A 23,883-nucleotide genomic window follows, 5' to 3' on the forward strand; every position below is an offset into this window, starting at 1 on the left:
TGATTTTTCACCTTACTGTAGTTTTATAATGCTTTAGAAGTTTACAAAGATCATTGCCATATGTATGTGCCTGGATGAAAAGCAAAAATATATGTAGTAGTATCTTCCTTCTCTCCCTCCTTCTGCCCGGGGAAGTGATCTCAGCCCTTGTTTGCAGTGAGTAAACCAGGAGAGGAGGTGGATAAAGGAGTGAGATGAGTGCTTTCCTCTAGGAGAACAAAGGCTGACAGAGAGAGGATGAGGCAGGTTAGTTGGAGTGGAATTGGGGGAAGAAATCCATGGCTCTATCCTTGAGAGGCAGGACCTCAGGCGATGGTGATGTATGAAGGGCATTTCTAGGTACTGGTGCCCTGGGTTGTTATACTTGCATAAGAAACCTCCTAGAAGAAAGTGCTAGGGTTGTTTGTTTGTTATTTAAGTTTTGTTTGTTTGTTTTGCAGGGACAAGGTGTTGACAGTGTTAATTGGTGTGCTGAAACTGGCATCAAGATGGCCCAGTCCAATGGGAACATTAGCTTCTTTGGTTCAACACTGGTTCAACTCCGAACAATTATATGAATGTTTGGTGCCAGTATTATCATTATTTTCCCTAAATTAGAGGACACTAAGGCTCCAGAAAGACTAAGACAGGAGCCAAAGATCAGAGTCCATGGGCTTCTCTGGGAGGCCTCAATGTGAAGGCCTGAACTATGGCTGGAGATAATTTTAGAGACCTGTTGTTAGGAACCCACTGTGTGTACTAGATAACTTGATTTTGAAAATTGGAAAGTGTTGTACAAACAGGCCCCCAAACCCTTACTGTAGTCAGTGGGTATTAATACTTTTGGATGGAAACCTGTGGATGTTCACAGGCGCAAATGGAAGTTAATGACACACATTCATTGAAAGTGATTTCATTCGACCACAGAGGAGCCTCTAGGTCTGCAGCTCTTTAAAAAGTTTTGTTTACATGTCCTTCTGAGAATTCTATCAAAAGTATGGCCCTTTTCCCCAGAAGAATGCACATATGCACACACACAACCCAGCATACAATTGTAGGGAGGATCTAGTTTCTGCAGCCCACCTACAGCATCCAGTGAATTCAGCTCATTCTTTGCTGACTTCACCAAGGTCGCCTGAGTGAACTGAAATTCTCTTCCATCATAAAATTCTCCACATCTTTCGGGCAGCTTTAAGCTCTATCTAAAAATAGCATGAAGAAAAGTAATAATTCCATCCATAATTAGAGACAAGATTCTTGAGTCCAGCATGGAAACCATGATGGTGCTTTGATCAATGAGATTGTTCTCCAGGGAGGGAGGTTTTAGTAACTTTTGTGACGGACTTACTCTTTCTCCTCAGTTGCTCCAGGATTCATCTGTGAATAAGTCCTTTCAAAGGGGATGATTTTGACTCCTGCAAATTTAAGCAGATCAGAGGTCCTGGGTAGAGGATTTAGAATAAGAAATAGCATATAGTAACCCTGGTTGTCAAATTACATTGGCTTTACAATAAGATTCTGCTCATTTGGTGTAGCTCAACTCTTTTCTTGTTCCCTTGGTTTTTTCATATACTAGACAGGCCCAATTTTAATTCTGAACATTGAGTTCTATTAGGTAAACAGGAGTAATTTTAAAGTCTCCCTCCCCTGAGTCACTTCTGTCCACGGAGACAAGCAAACCACCGTCGCCGAAGCGCTGGCAACATGTCCGGATGAACAGGGGAAACTTCCATTATCTTTTCAGTCAACTTGAACAGCTTCTGAAGAAAATTTCTCTTCCTTCAGTGAGTAACTTTTGTCTTATCTAAAAACTTAGCTGTGGTCTTCTTTCTTCTTCCCTTTTTTCCCTGAGGCTACTTCAGCAAAAAATGTTTTGTTTTGTTTTGTTTTTTTAATTGAGGCTTGCCTGTTAGGCCAGGGAAGAAAAAATAATTTGTTTTATGTGTGTTCTTATTTGAAGTGAGTCATGACTAACTACACTAAGAAGATGAAACACTAAAGATACTTTGGGGTTTTTTTAGTGTCCTCTTCACTCATTTGTTAAACTCTAGGGTTCCTGGTTCATTGAAGGTAATTAGTGTTGGTAGGAACAGTGTCATTTATAATAAGTCATCACAGCCCCTTACATTTCATATCCATTGAACTTTCAAGTAGATGGGGCACAAGGCCAGTGAGGGGGGTGAGCAGAGAACAAGCCCAATTCCTAATCTAGAACACTCCTTACTGAAACTTCATACTGGGTTTTATAATGCAGAAGAGCAATCGTTAGTGTAATCTTGAACCCCTTCCCCCTTTTTGATTTGTGAGGTATGAGGGGAGTGTGTTAGTCCCCTCCTTAATGGGCAGTGCCTTGAATGGTTACTTGAGGGTGTGGAACTTTAAAGATCACAGAAATGTACCTTCTCATTTCTTTTATCCCGTCCTCCAACCAAATGGCGAATCTGCATTATTGTGGGAAATTAAGACGAGATCTCTCCCTTCAAGATTGAGCCCTTGTCAGGAAGGAGGAAAACTCTCCTCTATCCTTCTAGGTTCTTCTTGCTGCCCTAAGTATTAAATTGACATGAGACAGATAAACAGGAGAAAATCAAATTTAACTTTGTATGGGAATCCACACACATAAGAGGGTCAAAGACCCCACATACATAAGAGGTTCAGAGACAGAAAGGTAAAATGAGGTATATACGCCATCATGAGCTAAGGAATGGGGCAGGGGTCTGGGTCTTCCTAGGACAGGAGGGTCATTCACAGGACATTAAGGAGAGCAGATGCTTGATAATTAGATGTTTGTTCTGCCATGTAGATGGGGCCACTAAGATAAATTTTATCTCTGGTAATTACCTTTTCTAGGAAAAATCCCCAATTTAAATTCTTCTAGGTAGTTAAGAGAGCGGCAGTGAGTTTCTCCTGAACCCGCAGGGTCTTGATTGCATTTAGTTCAAAATGAGCCTCATGCAAAAGTAGCCCATTTGGGGGAGGCTTGTTCTGAACCCCTACAGATCCAATTTTTATATTTCCTACTGTGGTCCTAGGAAATTTATAATTTTTAAAGAGTGTTTCCCTTTTCTTCATTTTGTCTCCCTCGTGAAATCCTTCTAGCTAAAACGGGATGGAAATAATTAATGGAAGAAAATAAGACATTGATTAAAATGGATATTTGTTTTTATTATTTATTTTGGATTACTTCCTCACTTCCATTTTAAATTGCAGTATATGATCTTAGAATTTGAGCTGACAACTAATTTTCTTCATTACACTGATCTCTCACGTTTTCATAATTGGTTTGCTTAGCTCTTAGAATTTTCATTACTTTATTTCTTCATGTGTAATAAAGCCATACTAACTTGTAATATTTGAGGAAGTAGAGGGAAGTCCAGTTTAAATTAGCTTAAAATCTTAAATACAGTATTTTTGAAGGAATGTTATATTATCATTTGTGTGTGTGTGTATATATATATATATTTACATATATATATAACTTAAATCACGTGTTACCTAGCATGCTCCTTAAGGAATTTGCAATTACCTGAGCCTTGGTTTTGCATGTAAATGGATACTTCTAAGTGCTTGAGCCTACTTTGAAAGATTCCTTAATAGTTTAACCAGTAATCCTTAAAGTCTAGGTTATACTCATATTTAGTAAACATTTTTTTTTCTCATAGCTAGGATGAAAGTACATTTAGCTCAGCTCTATGAGGTATTACATTATTAATAAGTAGAGTGGCACTACTAGGACTTTTTTTTTTAGAGAATCTACAGTGCTCTCCATATACATGTGCATTTACATGACTATTACATCTACTACACACAGTGATGTGCATGTGCACATGTATTAAAATCCCTGAGCACACCACATATTTGCGGACAAATTGAGGAAATGATCTTTGCGTATAAACTAGACTAAGTTTTCTGAGGGCAGGAATCGTGTCCCTTGGCATTCTTCTTCCAAAGTAAACATATCTGCCAAAGACTTTGTTCTGGTACCCACCTTAGTTGGGGGCAGCCTTTATGAGGAGCAGCTCCAATTCCTTTCTGCCTTTCTGTTTGGGTGCTAATGAATGGGAGGGAGAGTATGTGTCGGGGGAAGGCTGGGAGGTTGAGCTGTGCACTCTCTACATACTTGTGAGTGGGAGTGCGATTCCTTGCCCGTCCCTGATTCTCTTGCCTGCCACATCATAATCACAGTAGTTAATAGCACAGGCCCTGAATTTGAACCTTGGCACTCTCATTTTCCAGTTGTGGAATCTACTTTGAACAGATCTAATTAATCTCTCTAAGCTTCAGTTCCCTGATCTAGAGAATGGGGGTCATAAACACCCTCCCCAGGTACGTGCACTCTAGGAGGGATATTTTTTTTTTAAGATTTTTTTTTTTTTTGATGTGGACCATTTTTAAAGTCTTTATTGAATTTGTTACAGTATTGCTTCTGCTTTATGCTTTGGTTTTTTGGCCTCGAGGCATGTGGGATCTTAGCTCCCTGACCAGGGATTGAACCTGCACCCCCTGCACTGGAAGGCGAAGTCTTAACCACTGGACCGCCAGGGAAGTCCCTAAGAGGGATTTTTGATAGTGGCAAATACTATGCCATTTTATATAAGGAACTTGAGCATCCACAAATTTTGGTATCCATGGGGGTCTTGGAACCAATACCCCATGGATACGGATAGACTACTGTTTGGGGGGATTTTTGTTTTAATTTTGAAATGGTAGCTTTATTTTTTACAAGTTAACTAAAATGTAAATGTTTTAATAAACTAAGATTTTTCAACAATCAGATGATAGAGGTATCACTGATATCGAAGGATGAAAAGCAAAATGTACAGCCAGTCCACATTGTGACTAGGGCTGTTAAATCAGCGTCTGAAACCACTGCCCGCATGGTTCATGACGGTGCAGGGTCAAGTTCTCAGAAAGAATGTCATTAGCTTAACTCAGTCTGAGAACTGATTCCCCTTCGGCCATATGCTGCTATTCCAATCAGAGTCACAAGACACAAAGGCACAAACTGGGTGAAGTCACATGAGTATAGGAGGCAATGATTGACATCTCTATCACAGGAGCCATCCATTTCTAAACTCTATGAGGGTCAAGAGCAGTATCTGTTTGTTAAATGTTGAACTTAGTAAAAAAATGACCATAAAAAAAGATTGAATATCGGTGATAGATAAAACCTTGAGAACGGTGAAATCATCCAGGGAGAATGTAGATGGAGAAGGGCCAAGGACAGGCGACTAGGGAACCTTGACATCCATGAGGGGACAGAGGGAACAAGAAGAGGAACAAAAGAATTACCAAGAATCCAGAGCTATGTGATATTTCATATTAGAGGGTTTAAAGAAGATGAAAAAATCAATAATGCTAACTGAGAGTTTTTGTACGAGAATGTCCGAAAGCAGCTACATGTAAAAGGATGAAATTAGAACATTTTCTAATACCATATAAAAAAAAAACAAACTCAAAGTGGATTAAATACCTAAATGTAAGATTGGAAACCATAAAATTCCTAGAAGAAAACATAGGCTGAACACTCTTTCAGTACCAATATTTTTTTGGATCTGTCTCCTAAGGCAAAGGAAACAAAAGCAAAAATAAACAAATGGGGCTTAATTAAACTTAAAAGTTTTTGCACAGCCAAGGAAACGATCAACAAAACAGAAAGACAGCCTACTGAATGGGAGAAAATATTTGCAAATGATATGACCAATAAGGCATTAATATCCAAAATATATAAACAGCTCATATAACTCAACATCAAAAAAACAAACAACCCAATTAAAAATTGGGCAGAAGACCTGAATAGACATTTTTTCCAAAGAAGACATAAAGATGGCCAACCGGCACATGAAAAGATGCTCAACACTGTTAACCATCAGTGAACTGAAAATTAAAACCACAATGAGATATCACCTCACGCCTGTCAGAATGGGTATCACCAGAAAGATCAAAAATAACAAATGTTGGCAAGGATGTGGATAAAAGGGAACCCTTGTGCACTGTTGGTGGGAATGTAAATTGGTGCAGTCACTGTGAAAAAGAGTATGGAGGTTTCTCTCAAAAAACTAAAAATAGGGACTTCCCTGGTAGCACAGTGGTTAAGAATCTGCCTGTCAATGCAGGGGACACGGGTTCGAGCCCTGGTCTGGGAAGATCCCACATGCCACGGAGCAACTAAGCCCATGAGCCACAACTACTGAGGCCACGTGCTGCAACTACTGAAGCCCATGCGCCTAGAGCCCGTGCTCCACAAGAGAAGCCACCGCAATGAGAAGCCCGCGCACTGCAAGGAAGACTAGCCCCCACTCGCTGCAACTAAAGAAAGCCTGCGTGCAGCAATGAAAACCCAAAGCAGTCAAAAAAAAAAAAAAAACCTAAAAACAGAACTACCATATGACCCAGCAATTCCAATCCTGGGTATATATCTGAAAAAAAAAGGAAAACACTAATTCAAAAAGATACATGCACCCCAGTGTTCACAGCAGCATTATTTACAATAGTCAAGATACGGAAGCAACCCATGTGTCCATCAACGGATGAATACACACACACACAATGGAATACTATTAAGCCACAAAAAAGAAAAAAAAAAGAATGAAAATTTTGCCATTTGCAGCAACATGGATGGACTTGGAGGGTATTATGCTAAGTGAAATAAGTCAGATGGAGAAGGACAAATGCTGTATGATATCACTTATATGTGGAATCTAAAAAATAAAACAAACTAGTGGATATAACAAAAAAGAAACAGATTCACAGGTATAGAAAACAAACTAGTGGTTACCAGTGTGGAGAGGGAAGCAGGGAGGGGCAAGATAGGCGTAAGAGGTTAAGAAGTACAAACTACTACGTATAACAGAAGCTACAAGGATATGTTGTACAGCACAGAGAATATAGCCAATATTCCATAATAACTGTAAACGGAGTATAACCTTTAAAAATTTTGAATCACGTTATAAACCTGAAACTAATATAATATCAACCATATCTGAGTAATAAATAAATAAATAAATAAATAAAAGTCTGAAAGACATCCAATGGATTTCGCAGTGTGGTGGGGTCAGAGGCCAAACTACAATGAGTGTACAATGAATGCGGAATAAGATAGAGACACAAGTGTTCATCATATTATTCTACCAATAAGTCTGAACATGGAAGGAGAGAAATTAAAGGAAAATTAGAAGGGAACAGGGAACACAGCATCAGTGGAGGATTTTAAAATTTTGTATGGGATAAAAGTCTTGAGCGTATTTGTCAGCTGAGAAGAAGCCAACAGAGAGGGTGAGTTGAAGATGCAGGAGGAAAATGATGAATGAAACAAGAATCTGTGGGAGGTCTGAGGAAACAGTGTCGAGAGTGTAGGTGGAGGCCTCGAATTTTTTAAAAATAAATTAACACAGTCATTAATACAGTTTCTATTTCTAGTCTTCTCTTCCTTTTTTCTTTTTTTTTTTTAGTGTTTAACTCAACTTTGAAATAGGTAATGCATTCACATGATTCAATGCTTTAAAAGATCCAAAACGGCAGGCACCTCTTCCCCCCACCACCACCACCCTAGCGGCAGCTTCTTAGTTCTTTCCATTGACAACCAAATTCATGAGTGTCTTTTTTTTCTTTTTAATGAACTTATTTATTTATTTATTTATGGCTGCATTGGTTCTTTTTTTTTTTTTTAACGTATTTATCGGAGTATATTTGCTTTACAATGTTGTGTTAGTTTCTGCTGTATAACAAAGTGAATCAACTATACGTATACATATATCCCCATATCTCCTCCCTCTTGCGTCTCCCTCCCACCCTCCCTATCCCACCCCTCTAGGTGGTCACAAAGCACTGAGCTGATCTCCCTGTGCTATGTGGCTGCTTCCCACTAGCTATCTATTTTACATTTGGTAGTGTATGTATGTCCATGCCACTCTCTCACTTCATCCCAGCTTACCCTTCGTTGCTGCACGCAGGCTTCCTCTAGTTGCAGCGACTGGGGGCTACTCTTCACTGCGGTGTGCAGGCTTCTCATTGCGGTGGCTTCTCTTGTTGCAGGGCACGGGCTCTAGGCACACGGGCTTCAGCAGTTGTGGCTCTCGGGTTCTAGAGCGCAGGCTCAGTACCTGTGGCGCACGGGCTTAGTTGCTCCGTGGCACGTGGGATCTTCCCCGACCAGGGATCGAACCCGTGTCCCCTGCATTGGCAGGCGGATTCTTAACCACTGCGCCACTTGGGAAGTCCCTCATGAGCTTCTTGTGTGTCCTTCCAGAGATACTTTATGCTTATACGAGCAAAAAAAAATACATACATTCTCCTTTTTTTACACAAATGGGGGCATTCAATACACATCATTCTTATTTTTGTTTTTTTTTTAAACCTAACAATATATTTGGGAAATACTTCTATAATAAGCATATAAAGTGTTTCCTCCTTTTTTGAACTGCATTTTATTCCATCTCCTTCCTATTGATGGGAGATGTACTGCTAGCAATTGTAAACATTGCAGAAATGATTTGTTTTTGTACACTGAACTGTGAGACATCTGCAGGATAAATTCTTAGAACTGGAATAATTGGTTCAAAAGGTATGTACACAGAAAATTTCAATCTATATCATGAAAAGCAGAATAGCATTGCAGTTAAAGGCTAAGAGCTCTAGATTGCTTTAATTCCAGCTTCATCGCTGACTAGTTCTACAGCCTTGGGCAAGTCCTTGTGTCTGTTTCCTCATCTGTAAAATGGAGATGTTGATAATAATAGCACCTACCTTAATAAGGATTAAATAAAATAGTACATGTTATACACAGCAAATGCTCAATAAAGTTATTATTATTTTGCCAAATTGTTAGAGAGATTGATTAGAATCAGGAGTACCAATTCTTTATTTTTAAGGTGGAGGGAAAGGAAGTGATAAAGTGGAAATTAAGAGAGATACAACTTAATGGTCTCAGATTCCTTAAGGAAAAGGAAAGATTATCTCCTGAGCATGAAAGGAAAGGGGTTGAGAATGGGGTTTGAAATTCAGAGGAGTAATTGAAATGGAAGTAAAGGTGACAATCTTTGGATTTGAGGTGAAGGAATTGTAAGGCTGGGATGTTGGATGATCATCCCGCAAGGACTATAACGTCATGCACGATGACGGCAAGAAGAGAGGAAAGTTGTAAGCTTCATGCCCAAAATCTTAAAATGAATCTTCAATGAAAATGAGCAACATGAGGTCAGTAAGGAATTGCAATAACAAAGGTTAGAAACTGCAAAGGAGCAAGAATTCAGAGGTGGAGGAGTGGTGGTCTGGAGGCTGTGGGGAATGAAGAGAATGTCAATTCCATTGCCTTACCAGGACATCAGGTGTCTTCATTCAAAAGGACAGCAGAGGTATCAACTCACACCTGTTAGAATGGCTGTTATCAAAAAGACAACAAATAACAAATGTTAGTGGAGAAAAGGAAACCCTTGTGAACTGTTAGTGGGAATGTAAACTGGTGCAGCCACTATGGAAAACAGTATGGAGGTTCCTCAAAAAATTAAATATAAAACTATCATATGCAATTTCACTCCTGGGAATTTATCTGGAGAAAACAAAAGCACTAATTAGAAAAGATATATGCACCCCTATGTTCATTGCAGCATTATTTACAATAGCCAAGATATGGAAGCAACCTAAGTGCCCATCAATAGATGAACAGACAAAGAAGATGTGGTATATATATACAAGGAATACTACTCAGCCATGAAAAAAAGAATAAAATCTTGCCATTTGCAACAAAATGGATGGACCAAGTGGGTATTATGCCAAGGGAAATAATCAGACAGAGAAAGACAAATATGGTACTACACCACTTATACGTGTGCCTAAAAAATGAAACAAATGAACAAACATAACAAAACAGAAACAGAGTCGTAGATACAGAGAACAAACAGGTGGTTGCCAGAGGGGAGGGAGATAGGAGGAGGAAAGAAATAGATGGGGGAGATTAAGAGGTATAAACTTCCAGTTGCAAAATACATGAGTCACAGGTATGAAATGTACAGTGGGGGGAATTTAGGCAATAATTATGTAATATCTTTGTATGGTGATAGACTTACCATAATTAGACTTACCGTGGTGATCATTTTGAAATGTCTAGAAATATCCAATCACTATATTGTGTAACAGGAACTAACATAGAGTTGTAGATCAATTATACTTCAAAACAAACAAACTCATAGAAAAAGAGATCAAATTTGAGGTTACCAGAGGAAAGGGTAGAAGGAGGGGGAATTAGATGAAGGTAGTTAAAAGTATAACTCCCAGTTATAAGATAAATAAATATTGGGTTGCGGACTTTCCTGGTGGCACGGTGGTTAAGAATCCACCTGACGCCAAGGAGAAACTAAGCCCGTGCGCCACTACTGAGCCTGCGCTCTAGAGCCCACGAGCCATAACTACTGAGCCCGTGTGCCACAACTACTGAAGCCCGGGTGCCTAGAGCCTGTGCTCCGCAACAAGAGAAGCCACCACAATGAGAAGCCCACACACCGCACCACAGAGTAGCCCACGCTCACCGCAATTAGAAAAGGCCCGCGCACAGCAGCGAAGACCCAACGCAGCCAAAAGTAAAAAATAAATAAATTTATTAAAAAAAAAATAGTGCTTGATGAGGACTTACAGACCAAAAAAAAAGAATCCGCCTGTCAATGCAGGGGACATGGGTTCGATCCCTGGTCCAGGAAGATCCCACATGCTGCGGAGCAACTAAGCCCGTGTGCCACAACTACTAGGCCTGTGCTCTAGAGCCCGCGAGCCACAACTACTGAGCCCTTGTGCCACAACTACTGAAGCCTGTGCGCCTAGAGCCCATGCTCCGCAACAAGAGAAGCCACCACAATGAGAAGCCCGCGCACCACAACGAAGAGCAGCCCCCACTCGCCGCAACTAGAGGAAGCCCGTGCGCAGTAACAAAGATCCAGTGTAGCCAAAAATAAATATAATAAATAAATACATAAATAAATAAATATTGGGTTGGCCAAAAAATTTCATTCAGGTTTTTCTGTAAGCTGTTACGGAAAAACCCAAACGAACTTTTTGGCCAACCCAATATTAGGATGTAATGTACAACATGACACATATAATTAACACTGCTGTAAGTTATATATAAAAGTTGTTTAAAAAAAGAAAGTTGGTAAGAGAGTAAATCCTAAGAGTTCTCATCACAAGGAAAACTTTTTTTTTCTATTTCTTTAATTTGTATCTACATGAGGTGATGGATGTTCACTAAACTTATTGTGGTCATCATTTCATGGCGTATGAAGCCAAACCGGTATGCTGTACACCTTAAACTTATACAGTACTGTATGTCAATTATATCTCAATAAAATTGGAAGAAAACAAAAGGACAAATGGGGGAAAGGCTGTCCGAAGAAGAGTCCAGTTTAGGTAAGGCAGGAGGTAGAGAGAACATTCTATAGCCAGATAAGGAAAATAAGGAAGTATGCTTGGACTTCCCTGGTGGTCCAGTGGCTAAGACTCCGCGCTCCCCGTGCAGGGGGCCCGGGTTCGATCCCTGGTCAGGGTGCTAGATCCTACATGCTGCAACTAAGAGTGCACACGCTGCAACTAAAGATCCCGCATGCTGCAATGAAGATCCCTCATGCCGCAACTAAGACCCAGCGCAGCCAAATAAATAAATAAATATTTTTTAAAATAGCATCTAGGTGGGGGGGAGGAAAAAAAAAAAAAAAAATAGCATCTATTTGTTAAAAAAAGGAAGTATGCTTGTTCTAGAAACAGAAAATACCAGAGGGGTCAGGGGAAAGGTTTTGGAGAGAAGGAGAAAAGCAATTGGATGGGTGGAGCAGAAGAATAACAAAGAAAGATGGGGATGGGAATAAGTGAGGATACAGGGAACCTTGAGTCAATGGTGAAGTCACTGCTGTGAGAAGCTGATGCAAGCTATGGATCCTCTCTCCAGAAAAAAATATATTTATACATACATGCAAATGTTGCATGCAATCTCAGGTAGGTCACAAACTCCATGGACACCCAACTTTTTAATTTTTTTTAATATTTATTTACTTATTTTGGCTGTGCCGGGGCTTAGTTGCAGCACGTGAGATCTTTGTTACAGCATGTTTTTTAGTGGCGGCATGTGGACTTCTTAGCTGCGGCATGCAGACTCTTAGTTGCGGCATGCATGCGGGATCTAGTTCCGCCACCAGGGTTCGACCAGGGATTGAACTCCGCACTGGCAGTGCAGAGTCCTACCCACTGGACCACCAGGGGAGTCCCCCCAACTTTTTAAAGTAAATTTTTTTCTTCATGTGTATTTTATATTTTTTAATTTTTATTTTATATTGGGGTATAGTTGATTTACAACGTTGTTTTTAAAGTAAACTTTTTATTGAAGTATAATATACATGCAGATAATTGGTTTCCCACTGAAAGTGAACTTCCCTATGTTACCAAAAACCAGATCAAGAAGCAGGACATCACCTGCTCCCCAGAATCCCCGCCTTGAGTCCTCTTTCAGTCACTAACCATCCCGCAAGGGTAACCGATATCCTGACTTCTATAACCATAGACTAGCTTGATCTGTTTTTGAATTTTATACAAATAAAATCATAAGGATGCATTCTTATAAGTCTGGTTTCTTTACTCAATATTACGCTTGGGTGGTTCATCCATGTTGGTGCATGGAGTTGCAGTTCATTCATTCTCATGTCTGTATCATATCCCACTGAATGATGTATGACAATTTATCCATTCTACAATCCATAAATATCTGGGTTTGGGACTATTACAAATAGTGCTGCTGTAGGCACTCTTGCACATGCCTTTTGGCGAACATGTGTACACATTCTGTTGGTTCTACACCTAAGAATAGAGCTCCCAGGTCACAGGTTCAGCTCTAGTAGATAATGGGTCTTATGTTTTGACAAGGAACAAGGAAAACAGGGATGCAGGGGAAGTGGAATTCATACAAGCTTTCAATCTGAATTCTAGTATAAAGTTATACAAGATATTTTGCATTGATCATTTATCAATACTGAGAATGAAATAAAACCACAACAATCAAAGACTGGATGAATAAACCCAAGGGGAGATTCACTGAAAAGATTAATAAAACTTCTGACAAGTCAAGAAAAAAATAGAAAACGTAAACTTTTAAGAAATATTAATTGCCAAAACGGACTCAGGAAGACTCAGAAGAGTTGAGGAGACTAATAATTATTGAAGAAACTGGAAAATTACGTTAGAGAATTACCTCTCCAAAAAAAGCACTAGGACCTGATACTTCTCATGGTCACCTTTCTTTAGTGCTTCAAAGAATAGATAATTCACATGCTATTTAATCTGCTTTAGGACATAGAAAAAGATGGAAAGTTTCTCCAATAACTTTACATAACTAGCAAAATCATAATACCAAAACTTGGCATAAATAAGAAAACTACAACCCATTTTTTCGTATGACTAAAGATGCAAAAGAAAGAAAATCCTAAGTAAATTGCAAAGAGAATCCCATTCTGTATTAAAAGAAGACACTCTGGATAAGTTAGTATTATTCTAGGAATGGTGGGATACCAAGAAATCTACCAATATAATGCATCTCATAAATAATTCAGTATTTGTCAGAAGTCTTTAAAATATGTATACATAGCCTTTGACCAACAATTCCACTTTTAGGATTCTATCCTAAGAAAATACAACAGTTATGCATAAAGCTTTCACCACAAGGCTATTCCTTAGTGCTGTTTATATCAACAACAAAGACAAAAACAGAAAGAACACAATACAGGGTCAGCTAACCTATCCTCTACATATGAAATAACCTATGACAATGAAATAATATGCAGCCATTAAAAATAATGTTGTAGAAAGGTCTTTAATAACATAGAAAAATATCCATGCCAAAAAAATGCAATATGGCCTCATGTAGGTTAAAAAATACGTTTCAAATTTTTAATTTATTTTTAGCTATCTGCGTTCTCCAGACTTTTTGCCATTATCATGTATAACTTTTCTAATATAGTGATAAGGATGTGAAGCAACCATTTTTTTAAATTCCTGTTTCTTGTTTGTGATTGGGGGTGAAGTGTCAGAGAATCACCTTGGCATTCACTTTAGGAACAGAAAGTACTCATTCGTATTTCTCTACCAGCTGGTTGACCCCACTTAGGGCCCAGCCTGGATCACAGGCCTCCCCACTTCTCACCCAGCTGTCAAACTTTACACAAGATCTCATCCAGTCTACCCCAGCACTGATGCCAGATTCACCCTCCTCAAATACCACTGTACCCCTGTCACTTCCCTGCCGCAGAACTTTCAATGGCTCCCCACCCTCCCTAGCTTTCCAATTCAGGGCTCCAAAGCCTGATTCAATGTACCTGTCAGATCTTACTTCTCAGGGACGCCCCACAGTACACCCCCTTCACATCTTTAGTCAGGACCATCACCATCCCACACACATCGTGCCCCTTCCAGCCTCCACATATTTGACTCTGCTGCTCTCCCTTCCAGCCATGCCTCCCCATGCTGCTGCCTAATAAATAGTCCCAACTCTCCTTCAAGGCTTAGCTCAAATCCCCTTTCTTTCATGAAGACTACCCCAGCTCATACCTCTGACCGCAAATGGGCCTAAAAGTCTGAACAACATTTGAACTGTTGAAGTAGTGGGCAAACAGTCTGGTTTACAAGGCCTTGAGGATTCATCTTCATCATGAGGTCCCCGCCCTGCTGCCTTCCTGCCTAATTCCAGCAGCCCTCACACCAGTCCATTCTCCTCAAAGTACAGACATTGGCAGATCACCCCCCGAGAGGGGCAGAAATTCCATCTCTCACCTTTGTGAGTCTCACTCAGTGAGTCCTGGTTGCCCGCCTGAGGACCCACCTCCTCTACGATGATTGACACCAGGAGTCAGCTGGTGATGACTGACACTGTCTTGGGACTGTGACCTTACCTGGTATTATCAAATCATTGATAAATACTGACTGAGCCACTGAAGGTTTGCAGCAGAAAATGAGGATTTTGTCTGTCAGGAAGATCCACTAATAAGAGTTCAGAAAAAGTAGGAAGGCCATTTTGGTATCACAGTGTTAAGAGTAAATATTGAATGAGTACTTACTCCGTGCCAGGCAGTACTTTTACATGCATTATCTCACTGAGTCACAACAGCCTTAAGAAGCATATTCCATTCTTATCCCCATTATAGAGGAGGAAACTGAAACTTTGAACAGCTAAGTAATCATAAAATTAATATATGACCCAGCAATTCCACTCCTAGGTATATACCCCCCAAAATTGAAAACAGAGACCCAAACAGATACTTGTACACCAGCGGTCCCCAACCTTTTTGGCAGCAGAAACTGGTTTCATGGGAGACAATTTTCCCCCAGACAGCGGGGTGGTGGGGGGCTGGGTCAGGCGGTAATGTGAGCAATGGGGAGCGATGGGGAGCAGCACAGGAAGCTTTGCTCACTCGCCCGCCACTCTCCTCCTGCTGTGAGGCCCAGTTCCTAACAGGGGGTTGGGGACCCCTGTTGTACACCCATGTCCATAGCAGCATTATTCACAGTAGCCAAAGGTGGAAACACCCGAAGTGTCCGTGATGAATGGACAAACAAAATGTGGTATATCCATATAATAGAATATTATTCAGTCACAAAAAAGAATGAAGTTCTGATATATGCTACAAAGTACATGAACCTCGAACACATTATGCTAAGTGAAATAAGCCAGTCACAGAAGACCAAATGTTATATGATTCCACTTATGTGAAATAGGCATAATTCATAGAGACAAATTAGATTAGAGGTTACCAGGGGCTGAGGGGAGGGGCAAAAGGGGAGTTATTGCTTCATTGGTACACTTTCTGTTTGGGGTGATGAAAACAGTTTTAGAAGTAGATAGTGGTGATGGATGTACAACATTATGAGTATATTCAATGCTACTAAATTGTACACTTAAACTGGTAAATTTTATGTATATTTTACCATAAAACTTTTTTTTTTAAAAGTCGTATAGCTAGAAAGTGGTCAAGCTAGAATTTGAGCCCAAACCTTTCTGACTCTAGGGCCCGTGCTCTCAATCCAAGAGTTTTACTCCCCCTAGAAAAAGCAGCCAACCAGGAGCCAGGAGGGCTGGATTCTTGTCATCACCATCTGTGTGACCTTATACAAGCCTGATCTTCCAAGGCCTCACTTTCCTCAGCTGTTAAATGATAAGATTGAATAGAATATCTCTGACAATCCCTGCTGGTTATAACAGTCCTGACAGTGTCAGCTATCCATTGATTGTGATTTTACAGCATGGAAAATCCCAAGCCTTGATTCCTGACCTAGATATCATTTGCTTCTGGCGCACTCTGGAGACATTGATGGACAGGGAGCGAGGGAGAGGGACCGGCCGTCCACCCCTTACCTAGCCCCTCCCCTAGGGGTTTGCCCTGGAGTCGAGCCAGCTCTTGAAGAAGGCCTCCACTCCTCTCCCCATTCTGGGAGAGGGATCGGGCCTGGCTGTGCTCCAGGATAAACTTCCACAAGGCGAGCAATAACATAAAGTCAAGGTGAAGATCAGGGCAGCCCTTAAAAAGGCCTCCTTGCACCCTGAAGTGGCTGAAGCCACTCCACAGCTGTTTGTCCTGCCTGCCGCCACCCGGCCACCATGTGGGTGCTCTTGGTTCCCTTGCTGCTCACCCTCGCCTATTTATTTTGGCCCAAGACCACGGGCTCTGGTGCCAAGTACCCCAAGAGCCTCCCATCCCTGCCCCTGGTGGGCAGCCTGCCGTTCCTCCCCAGACATGGCCATCAGCACGTCAACTTCTTCAAGCTGCAGGAAAAATACGGCCCCATCTATTCCTTTCGTCTGGGTTCCAAGACTACTGTGATGATTGGCCACTACCAGCTGGCCAGGGAGGTGCTTCTCAAGAAGGGCAAGGAATTCTCCGGGCGGTCCAAAGTGGTAAGCAGTGCCTATCATCCCTCTTCTCTCACCACTCCCTGGGGATGTTCAGTTCTCCAGGCAAGGCCATGCCTGGAATGACACTTCCAGCTCCAACAACCTGTGATTCTTCCAGAAACAGACAGCCGGGGCTGTGGGTGGGAAGTGACCCCTTGGACCCATCCAGCCTCTAAACTAGGCAGGAAGAATTAAAGGAAGATTTCATTTTCTGGGCTTCCCAGGAGGTGGGGTGGGGTGGGGTGGGAGTGGTGGTTTGAGGGCGTCAGGGAGCCCTTAAAACAGTCATCTCTCCCGTGAACTGGATGATGATCTCTCTGAGCTTAGACTTCCATAATTAACTGAGAGAGTGCATATAAAGCACTTAGCCCAGTGCGGGGATAAACAGCCTTGATGAATGCTGTTCTTCACATGGAAAAGTGGGGGAGTGATTGCTGTCCTCCATGGAAAGTTGTGAGGGAGAAATACCCTGGCTCTTGGAGGGCTGGGATTGCTATTTTCCTGGAGCTTTCTCCAGCTGCTCCAGCCGCAGGGAGCTGACCCACGGTAGCGCTTTGAGGGAGGATGCTGATGAGCCAGCCTATTGAGCTTTCTGTTTTGCTCCTGGGGGGCAGAGGGGAGTGGGGGTTAACCATCCAGCAACACTGCCAGCCCCCCACTGCAGCACCCGGCTGCTGAGAACTCCCTTGAACATCCCGGGCAAGGCCCCCCGGCTGCTCATCTTTGATCAGACCAAGGGTTGACTCTTTTTACCTTGGACCAGTCAGCCAGGTCTGCGGGCCAACTATCCCCCTTCCAACTCTGCTGAGCTCTTCTCTCCAGAGCAAAGAGGAAGGAGGAGGCTAGTCAGATGGGGTTTGCAGGTCAGGGGATAGAAGAGGGGAGGTGTGGGAGCTTTACGGTTTGGGGGGCGCCTCTGGGAAGAGGCAGCTTGGCCCAAGTCCAGACTGGGTGGACAAGAAATGTGCACTCTCCAGATGCGGCCCTGGGGTGGGCACACAGCCTGGCAATGGAAGGGTAAACTAAGGGCGGCTGAGCTGCTGTGCCTTTAGCAGCCTCCGCCCCCAGAGGGCCCAGGGAAAGGCAGGGGTTTGGGCTGTCCTCGGTCTCTGCTCCTGTTCCCGGGACAGGCACAATTTAGAGAGTTCATCCCATCCACAGCTGCCTTCCCCTGGTCAGAAACTGATGAGAAAAAGAGGTCACCTGTCACTGACCTGAACCCCAGGACCGCTGCATTCTAATTCAGTGTTCTTTTTCTCCTCGCTCTGTCTCTCTGATGGAGTTGGGAGTGTGAGGCCATAGGTTCTGTCCTACCAAGGCGTTACAGTCATGGCGGAGTGGAGCAGGGAGGTCCCACACGGAGGCGGAACGGCAGGTACCTGCCTTCTTCCCCAGGGCTAGGACAGGTGGATGGTGTCTGATTCCTATGTCCTTTCCTGCTTTCCAAAGTTGACTCTAGACATCCTGTCAGACAACCAAAAGGGCATCGCCTTCGCCGACCATGGTGCCGTCTGGCAGCTGCATCGGAAGTTGGCACAGAACGCCTTTGCCCTGTTCAAGGATGGCAACCTGAAGCTAGAGAAGATCAGTGAGTGCCCAGCCAGCCCTGGGCTGCTGGAGGGAGAAGAGGTTTGGGAGGGGAGAGGGTTCTGGATGATTCCATCTAGCATTTTCTTGGCTACCGCTGCCATCTACTGGACATCTGCTCTCTGTCCTTGACTAAGATGGAACTGGTAGAGAGGGGGTGAGGGGGCGGCTCAATTCCCCACCCTCATGCCCCTCTCTCCCCTCAGTTAATCGGGAAGCCGGTTTACTGTGCGACTCCCTGGCCACCCGGCATGGAGAGTCCATAAATCTGTCGGAGCATCTCTCTCTGGCGGTGACCAACATAATCAGCTTTATCTGCTTCAACTTCTCCTTCAAGAATGAGGATCCTGCCCTGAAGGCCATATACAAGTTCAATGATGGCATCCTGGAGGCTCAGGGCAAGGAGATTTTGTCAGACATATTCCCTGGGTTTAAGGTGAGGATGAGGCCGGGCCCCACCGGCAGATCTCAGCAGACCCTGACAGCACACCCAGTTCTTCTTTCCTCTTTCAGTTCAGCTCCAGACCCACCTTTTTTTCTGACCACCTCAGCCACAGTGACCTCTACCTCCTCTGACTCTTAAAACCTTGCTGCTCCTCTACAGAAATCGGTTTAGCTTTTAAATTATGCATTTGAATACTCATGATAATGGCTCTCGTTTATTTACCAATTGCCATGTGCCAGTACCAGCACTCCACAAGCATTAATCATGCATTTCCCTTGGAAGTGGGTTTTATTATCCCCATACAGTTGAGAATACAGGCTTCAAGAAGTTAAGGAACTTAACCAAGCCTTGAGACTCAAGTCTATCTTACTACCGGGTAAACCCTCAATCAGTGCTGGATGTTTGATTGAATGGGGAAGGGGACGTGGAGGTGACTCCTTTCTCCCTTGTTTGGAATTGTCCTAGTTGTCACTGATGGTCCCATTCTGGGTCCCTATCCTGCCTTCCATTCTGGCTGAAGTTTGGGGTTAGAGTGGGAACTCTCCAGAGACAGAAAGGTAGGATTTGACATTTCTACTTTGCAGATTTTCCCCAGCAAAACCCTGGAAAAGATAAAGAGTTGTGTTCGAATGCGAAACGAATTGCTGAGTGAAATCCTTGAAAAAAGTAAGGTAGGTGATGGAGCAGAAGAGATGATGAGTTAGGTGGAAGGCATCATGAGAGCAGGGCTGGGTCCATTTTGGGCACTGTAGGATCTCCTGCACCTAGCAGAGAGCCTGGCATATAGTAAGTGCTCAGTAAAAACTGACTTAACTAATGAATAGGCGTGGAGAAGTGAGGAATTGAAGAGGATCCTAGAAGGGACTTGTCTACCCCCCAAATTTAAAGAGGGCCCAGTGCTTCCTCCTACTTCCACAAGCTCATGGGTCCTGACTAGCCTCACTCCACTCCCTCACTTCCAAGTGGGAGAAGCCTTTGTATCTACAGTCTGGGGTGAGAGTATGGCAGGGGTTACAGATGGGGCTCCTTCCTCATCACTGTCTCCCAATCTCACCCAACCAGGAGAACTTCACCAGTGACTCCATCACTAACTTGCTGGACATACTGATCCAAGCCAAGGTGAACGCAGACAATAACAATGCTGGACCAGACCAGGATTCAAAGCTGCTTTCAGATAGACACATGCTCACCACCATAGGGGACATCTTTGGGGCCGGCGTGGAAACCACCACCTCTGTGATAAAGTGGATTGTGGCCTTCCTGCTACATTATCCTCCAGTGAGCTTCTCCCTACCCCAGCCTTCCCAACCACTCTTGACCCCAGCCAGACTCACCTCTGCTCCAGAGAGGGAGGAAGAGACTATACCCTCAGGACTTCTTTGCAGGAGGACTGGGCTGCCGCACCCCTTACCCAAGCAGTGGTTGGCTCCGGCCCTTGGGTGGAGCTGCCCCGTCTTCTGGAAACAAAGCCTGGGCTCGCAGAGCCACCACTGGGAAGGGTCTGGGCCAGTTCTTCTGGATGTGACAGTAGGATTCTTCTAAACCCTTGCTTCTCCCGGGCTTAAACACCCTGGTAACATCCACCCTGTTCTGGCCCTCAGTTGAAGAAGAGGATCCAGGATGATGTCGACCAGAATATAGGTTTCAATCGCGCACCAAGTATCAGTGACCGGAACCGCCTTGTCCTGCTGGAGGCCACCATCCGAGAGGTGCTTCGAATCCGGCCTGTGTCCCCCACGCTCATCCCCCACAAGGCTATCGTTGACTCCAGGTGTGCCTTCCCTCCCAGTAACATCCAGCCCACCTGGTCCCTCCTCCATCTCCCCACCCCCCCAGGCTGGCTACAGTCAACCACTGACTACCAATCTTCCTACCCATGACCCTATTGACCAATGTGTCTACCACCCACCGACACCCACTGACTAATCCACAGATCTACCTGACCTCCCTCAGAAGCTGCCTGCTGCCACATGGAGACACGTGGTGTGGGATGCTCCTACCCAATCCAGTAGCCACAACACACACACATACGCACAGGCACCAGCTCAACATGCATACCCATGGGCCCTGACAGGCCCACAAGTGTTGATACATAAGTGCTTGTCAGGAGGAGAGGGCTGGATTCATAGTCCACCTGGTAGAAGCTGAGGAAAAGATGAGGGAGTAAAGGGCTCTTTTCCCCAAAGTGGGGGACCACAGAGGCTTGGGGCTGAGCAGGTGGGGAAGGGCAATATTCCAGACCCTCTTTTCCTCTCCCTCCCTGGGGCAGCATTGGTGACCTTACCATTGACAAGGGCACAGATGTTGTGGTCAATTTGTGGGCACTGCATCACAGTGAGAAGGAGTGGCACCGGCCCGACCTGTTCATGCCTGGTGAGTCCCTGTTCTGTCCTGCTCCCTGGCCACACAGCCACCTCTGTGCCCACCTTTCCAGCACCACTTCCCTTCTGCTGAGCTTGCTACTAGCAAACTCCTGACTCCAACTACGTGGACCTGTTGACACCCCCATCCTACGCTAGACTTACCCAGATTCTTCACAGCTGGGCTCCCACCTTCTCCTTCCACCAACTGCAAATCTCCTCCTCTAAGAAGCCCTCTAGGCATATGTCTCCCGTGAAGTCAGCCCCCTCTCTCCTTGGATGGTGGCATCCATCCATCCTGAATAGTCCATCTCCTCTGTGTGATTAAGGGCTACCTGAGAGCAGGGCTCTATCTCTCCTCAGACTGGGCCCCCCTCCCCCAAGTAAGGCGGTCTATCTTCTCAGACTGGGGCCCCCTGGGCAGGACCATGTTGCCCCCCACCCCCCGCTTACTCCTGCCCTGGGCCCTGACTGACACCTCCCCATGTCCACAGAGCGCTTCCTGGACCCCACGGGGACCAAGCTCATCTCGCCATCGTTAAGCTACTTGCCCTTCGGAGCAGGACCACGCTCCTGCATAGGTGAGATGCTAGCCCGCCAAGAGCTCTTCCTCTTCATGGCCTGGTTGCTGCAGAGGTTCGACCTGGAGATCCCGGATGATGGGAAGCTACCCTCTCTGGAGGGCAACCCCGGTTTAGTCTTACAGATCGATCCTTTCAAAGTGAAGATCAAGGTGCGCCAGGCCTGGAAGGAAGCCCAGGCTGAGGGTAGCACCTCGTGACTCCGCCCTGTGTGACCCCACAGCACGGAATTAGAGGAGCTCCCCCACCTTCCCCAACCATTCCTCCCTCCTCCCCACCCACTCTGCCTTCTTTTCCAGCCTGCAGCCCTGGCAGTGCTGTGCGTAAACAGTTGTGTTTTTTTTTTTTTTCAGAAGGTCTCTGAGCAGCTCATTCATTTGTTTGTTCACTCATTCTTTCAAAGAGTATTTTATTGAGCACCTACTATGTACCACTCACTCACTGTCCCTGGACCCTCAGGCTCCCTGGTCTTACATGAAGCTTACATTCTAGTGAGGGCTGACAAATGAGCATTTCAGAGACTCGTTATGTGCTTTGGAGTCAATTATACTAGGTGCTGGTGATGTGAGGGGAATGGCAGAGGTGGGGGGTGGCCACTGTGAATGACTGATTGGGGAAGGCGTGAAGATGTGGGGGGAAGGTGTCCCATGCTGAGGGAGCAGCAGGTGAGCAGTTCTCAAGGTAGGAGAGGTCATTCAGTCTAGAGCAGAGCCAATGAAGGGAAGAGTGGTCCCCGATGAGGTCAGACTGCAGGCAGGGCCAGGTCCCATGGAGTCTTTCTAAGTAGTAGGAAGGAGTTTGGGTTTCCATTCCAAGTATGAGAAGAAGTCACAGGAGGGTTTACACATTGAAGTGGAAAGGTCTGGTTAATATTTTTAAAAGATCATTCGAGTTGCTGAGTAGACACTGGTCTGCAGAGGGACGAAAGTGGGGGCCCTGGGGGGGAGGCTGTGCTGGTCCCAGACAGCAGGATGCTGGTGGCTTAGACCCTGGCGACAGCAGTGGAGACGGCAAGAAGCGGTGGGATTGAGTTTACATTTTGAAAGCAAAGCAGATCATGTTTGCTTTGATCCACTCATCGCTGCATGCATCTCAAAGCTTTGGCTTTGGGGAAGTGTCTATAGTCCATAAACTCAACCCACAACTGCCCATCCCTCTCGTCTTGGTCCCCAAAGACTGGTAGGTCTCCTTTTCCTCATTCTGTACTGGGGTAAACACCGCAAGGAAAGGGCTTCCACGGCAGCCTCCCGCTGAAGTGCCCAGGCTCTGCCCCTGCTCCCCACCCCCAAACCCCAGGAAGTCTGTAAATGCCTCACTAGAAAATGGAGCCCAGACTTCTTCAAATCTTAAAACCGACATCTTTAAACCTTGGCCACTGGCCAGTCCGCAAATGAAAGGTGTCCTGAGACGCCCTGGGAGAAACTGACCCTTGCCCTTTAGCCTAGAGAGAGGACTCAACCCCAGCTCCCTGGCGCCAGCCAGACCAGGGTCAGATCATCAGCGACCTGGTCCTTCCCTTCTGACTGGAGGAGGACTCTGGACGGGCCGGCAGGGCAAGCCTGAGACTCTGCCTGGCCAAGTTCCAGGGAGAAGAAATCAAGGGAGCCCCCGCAAGGAGGGAGGGCCAAGGCTTTCCACCACAGCAGCCTCTTCTTCCTTCAAAGAGCTTTGCTAATCCAGGGGTAGCTGACCATTCCCCACTGCCCCCCAACTCAGTGCTGGCCTTCACTGGCCCGTGACCCTAAGGCCTTGCTAAAGAGCCCAGAGGAGTCGGTGGGCAGCTGTGGCTGACCCCAGCCTCCATCACGGGGAGCCTGGAGAGGTGCTGCCACCACAGTGAGCGGATGAGAAAGGGGTTAAACTGGAGGTGGCTCCCTCCTTCTCCTGCGTTCCTCTGTCCCCACCAGCTGCTCGCTGGCCTAGAGCCCAGCTACCCTCAGCTCAGAGCAGAGGGGAGCTGACCGGCTGGAGGAGAGTTAATTTCTCCAGATTTGCTCAGAATCTGAAAGGCATTTTGTG

At 44.6% G+C, this 23,883-nt stretch overlaps 1 protein-coding gene across 3 annotated transcripts; it reads left to right on the forward strand.

The window, feature by feature from the left end:
• The first annotated feature begins 1,675 nt into the window (after positions 1-1,675).
• LOC118882672 (steroid 17-alpha-hydroxylase/17,20 lyase) lies at positions 1,676-22,221 on the forward strand. Of its 3 annotated transcripts, none has more exons than XM_036828821.1 (9): positions 1,676-1,763; positions 16,714-16,894; positions 18,341-18,479; positions 18,685-18,914; positions 19,508-19,594; positions 19,986-20,201; positions 20,525-20,694; positions 21,193-21,296; positions 21,778-22,221. In XM_036828821.1, exons 2-9 carry the CDS (start codon positions 16,820-16,822, stop codon positions 22,062-22,064), a joined length of 1,308 nt encoding a protein of 435 aa, XP_036684716.1. In that variant the 5' UTR covers positions 1,676-1,763; positions 16,714-16,819; the 3' UTR covers positions 22,065-22,221. The 3 variants fall into 3 exon arrangements, with proteins under 3 accessions (XP_036684716.1, XP_036684717.1, XP_036684715.1); XM_036828822.1 differs by having other exon boundaries at positions 1,699-1,763; positions 16,732-16,894; positions 21,778-22,153; XM_036828820.1 differs by lacking the exon at positions 1,676-1,763 and having other exon boundaries at positions 16,598-16,894.
• The last annotated feature ends 1,662 nt before the right edge of the window (positions 22,222-23,883 follow it).

Source organism: Balaenoptera musculus, chromosome 16, assembly GCF_009873245.2.
Source record: "Balaenoptera musculus isolate JJ_BM4_2016_0621 chromosome 16, mBalMus1.pri.v3, whole genome shotgun sequence".
NCBI lineage: Eukaryota > Metazoa > Chordata > Mammalia > Artiodactyla > Balaenopteridae > Balaenoptera > Balaenoptera musculus.

What these genes read in the sequence shown, in the direction of transcription:
- LOC118882672 (XM_036828820.1), top strand. Translation starts at nt 16,598, where the DNA reads ATGTGGGTGCTCTTGGTTCCCTTGCTGCTCACCCTCGCCTATTTATTT. An exon ending in AAATCCTTGAAAAAAGTAAG is followed by an intron (nt 19,595 to 19,985) that starts GTAGGTGATGGA and finishes TCACCCAACCAG; the next exon opens with GAGAACTTCACCAGTGACTC. An exon ending in AAGGCTATCGTTGACTCCAG is followed by an intron (nt 20,695 to 21,192) that starts GTGTGCCTTCCC and finishes TCCCTGGGGCAG; the next exon opens with CATTGGTGACCTTACCATTG.